General features: G+C 42.4%; 1 protein-coding gene across 1 annotated transcript; it reads left to right on the top strand.

Annotated features, from left to right (window-relative positions):
• Positions 1–281: 281 nt before the first annotated feature.
• LOC142605824 (uncharacterized) lies at positions 282–710 on the top strand. The gene has a single exon (XM_075777258.1). The coding sequence runs from the start codon at positions 282–284 to the stop codon at positions 708–710; it is 429 nt and encodes a 142-aa protein (XP_075633373.1).
• Positions 711–2,258: the final 1,548 nt, after the last annotated feature.

Raw genomic sequence — 2,258 nt, 5'->3', positions numbered from 1 at the left:
AAAAAGCTATCAAAGGACAAGTATTGGCAGATTTCTTAGCTGATCACCCAGTTCCATCTGATTGGGAGTTCTCTGATGATTTCCCAGACGAAGATGTGTTTTACATTGAAGTAATGCCACCATGGATGATGTTTTTCGATGGGGCTGCACGTCAAGAAGGAGCGGGGGCAGGTGTAGTGTTTGTTTCTCCACAACGACAAATACTTCTATATTCGTTCTCATTAAGCGAACTTTGCTCTAACAATGTAGCCGAATATCAAGCATTGATCATTGGTCTACAAATGGCCATTGGAATCGGCATATCGCAACTCGAGATCTTTGGGGATTCCAAATTAATTATCAACCAAATCTTGGAGCAGTATGATGTCAAGAAAGAGGACCTTGTCCCTTATTGCAAATATGCGAAGAAGTTGCTCGCAAATTTTGAGGCAATTACATTGGAGCATATACCGAGGAAGGAGAATAGACAGGCTGATGCTTTAGCTAATTTGGCTACCACCTTAGCATTATCCCAAGAAGAGACAGCCAAAGTTGTTGTTTCCCAAAGGTGGGTGATGCCTTTCATGGTTGAAGAAGAAAAAGAAGAAAAGCAAGCCAACGTCATTTCTGTATGCCTTGTCGAAAAGGAAGATTGGCGACAAACAATCATTAAGTACCTTCAACATGGAAGACTCCCAGATGATGTACGCCACAAGACCGAAGTTCGGTGAAGGGCTGCTCGATTCATTTACTATAAAGAAACTCTCTTCCGCCGTTCATTTGATGGTTTGTTTCTCCGTTGCTTAGGAGAGGAAGAGGCTAAACAAGCCTTAGAAGAAGCTCATTCCGGAATATGCGGTGCACACCAATCAGGTCCTAAGTTACACTACAGGATCAAGCGAATGGGTTACTATTGGCCTACGATGGTGCAAGATTCCATGGAGTATGCTAAAAAGTGCGAAGCTTGTCAATATCATGCAAACTTCATCCATCAGCCACCTGAACCTCTACACCCAACTGTAGCTTCTTGGCCTTTTGATGCATGGGGGCTTGACGCAATAGGACCATTACCAAAATCATCTGGTGGCCATTTGTACATTTTGGCTGCAACTGATCACTTCTCAAAATGGGCAGAAGCTGTGCCTCTTAGGGAAGTAAAGAAAGAGACGGTGGTCAATTTTATCCGAACTCACTTGATCTATCGGTATGGTGTCCCTCGATATATCATAACCGATAATGGCAAACCATTTCAGAATAGGTTGATGACAGAGTTGTGCGAGAAATTTGCATTCAAACAGTACAATTCTTCTATGTACAATGCCCCAACGAATGGATTAGCCGAAGCCTTTAACAAAACTCTTGGCAGTTTGTTAAAGAAAGTGGTATCCAAAACTAAGCGAGACTGGCATGAAAAAATTGGAGAAGCATTATAGGCATATCAAACAACATTTCAAACGCCTACTCAAGCGACCCCGTATTCTCTCGTTTAAGGAGTAGAAGCTATCCTTCCCTTAGAACGCTAGATCCCATCACTACGGATCGCCATTCAAGAAGGGTTAACTAAAAAGGAAAATGCCAAGCTTAGGTTACAAGAGTTGGAGGCACTGGATGAGAAAAGGCTCGAGGCCCAACAACGCCTTGAGTGCTATCAAGCTCGTTTGTCAAGCGCATTCAATAAAAGAGTTAAACCATGATCATTCCAAGTTGGTGACTTAGTCCTCGCTGTTCGAAGACCTATCATCATGACTCATCATACAGGCGGTAAGTTCACCTCGAAATGGGATGGACCTTATGTTGTACAAGAAGTCTACACTAATGGAGCTTACAAGTTGATTGATCAGGAGGGTGTAAGGATCGGCCCCATCAATGGGAAGTTCCTCAAACGCTTCTATGCTTGAAAATCAAGAATTGCTTCTCGGTAAGAGCTTAAACTACCCACTGCAGCACCACAAGGATACATGATGTCTTCCCATTACCTTTGAAAGTGTACAAATAAGGAGAAATTAATCTCACTCTATGTCACCATTTGCGAGTGTGGCGTAGTGGCTGGATGCCCATGTCGCCCTTGAGGCCAAGGTCTCGGGTTCAATTAGAGGTGATACCCACTATTGCGCAATTGGTACCCATGAAATGTCGTGGGGTGTAGGGCGAGGATTACACACGTGAGCCCTCCCTTTTTGTAAAAAGAAACAACAACAAAAAATCATGAAAAAAAAAACAAACAAACAAACAAAAAAAAACAAAACAAAACAAAAGAAAAAAAAATCATCAAAACCATA

The sequence above is a fragment of the Castanea sativa genome, chromosome 8, assembly GCF_040712315.1.
Source record: "Castanea sativa cultivar Marrone di Chiusa Pesio chromosome 8, ASM4071231v1".
Classification (NCBI taxonomy): domain Eukaryota; kingdom Viridiplantae; phylum Streptophyta; class Magnoliopsida; order Fagales; family Fagaceae; genus Castanea; species Castanea sativa.
Note: the sequence above shows the minus strand (reverse complement) of the source record. Positions and strands in the feature narration are given on the sequence as shown.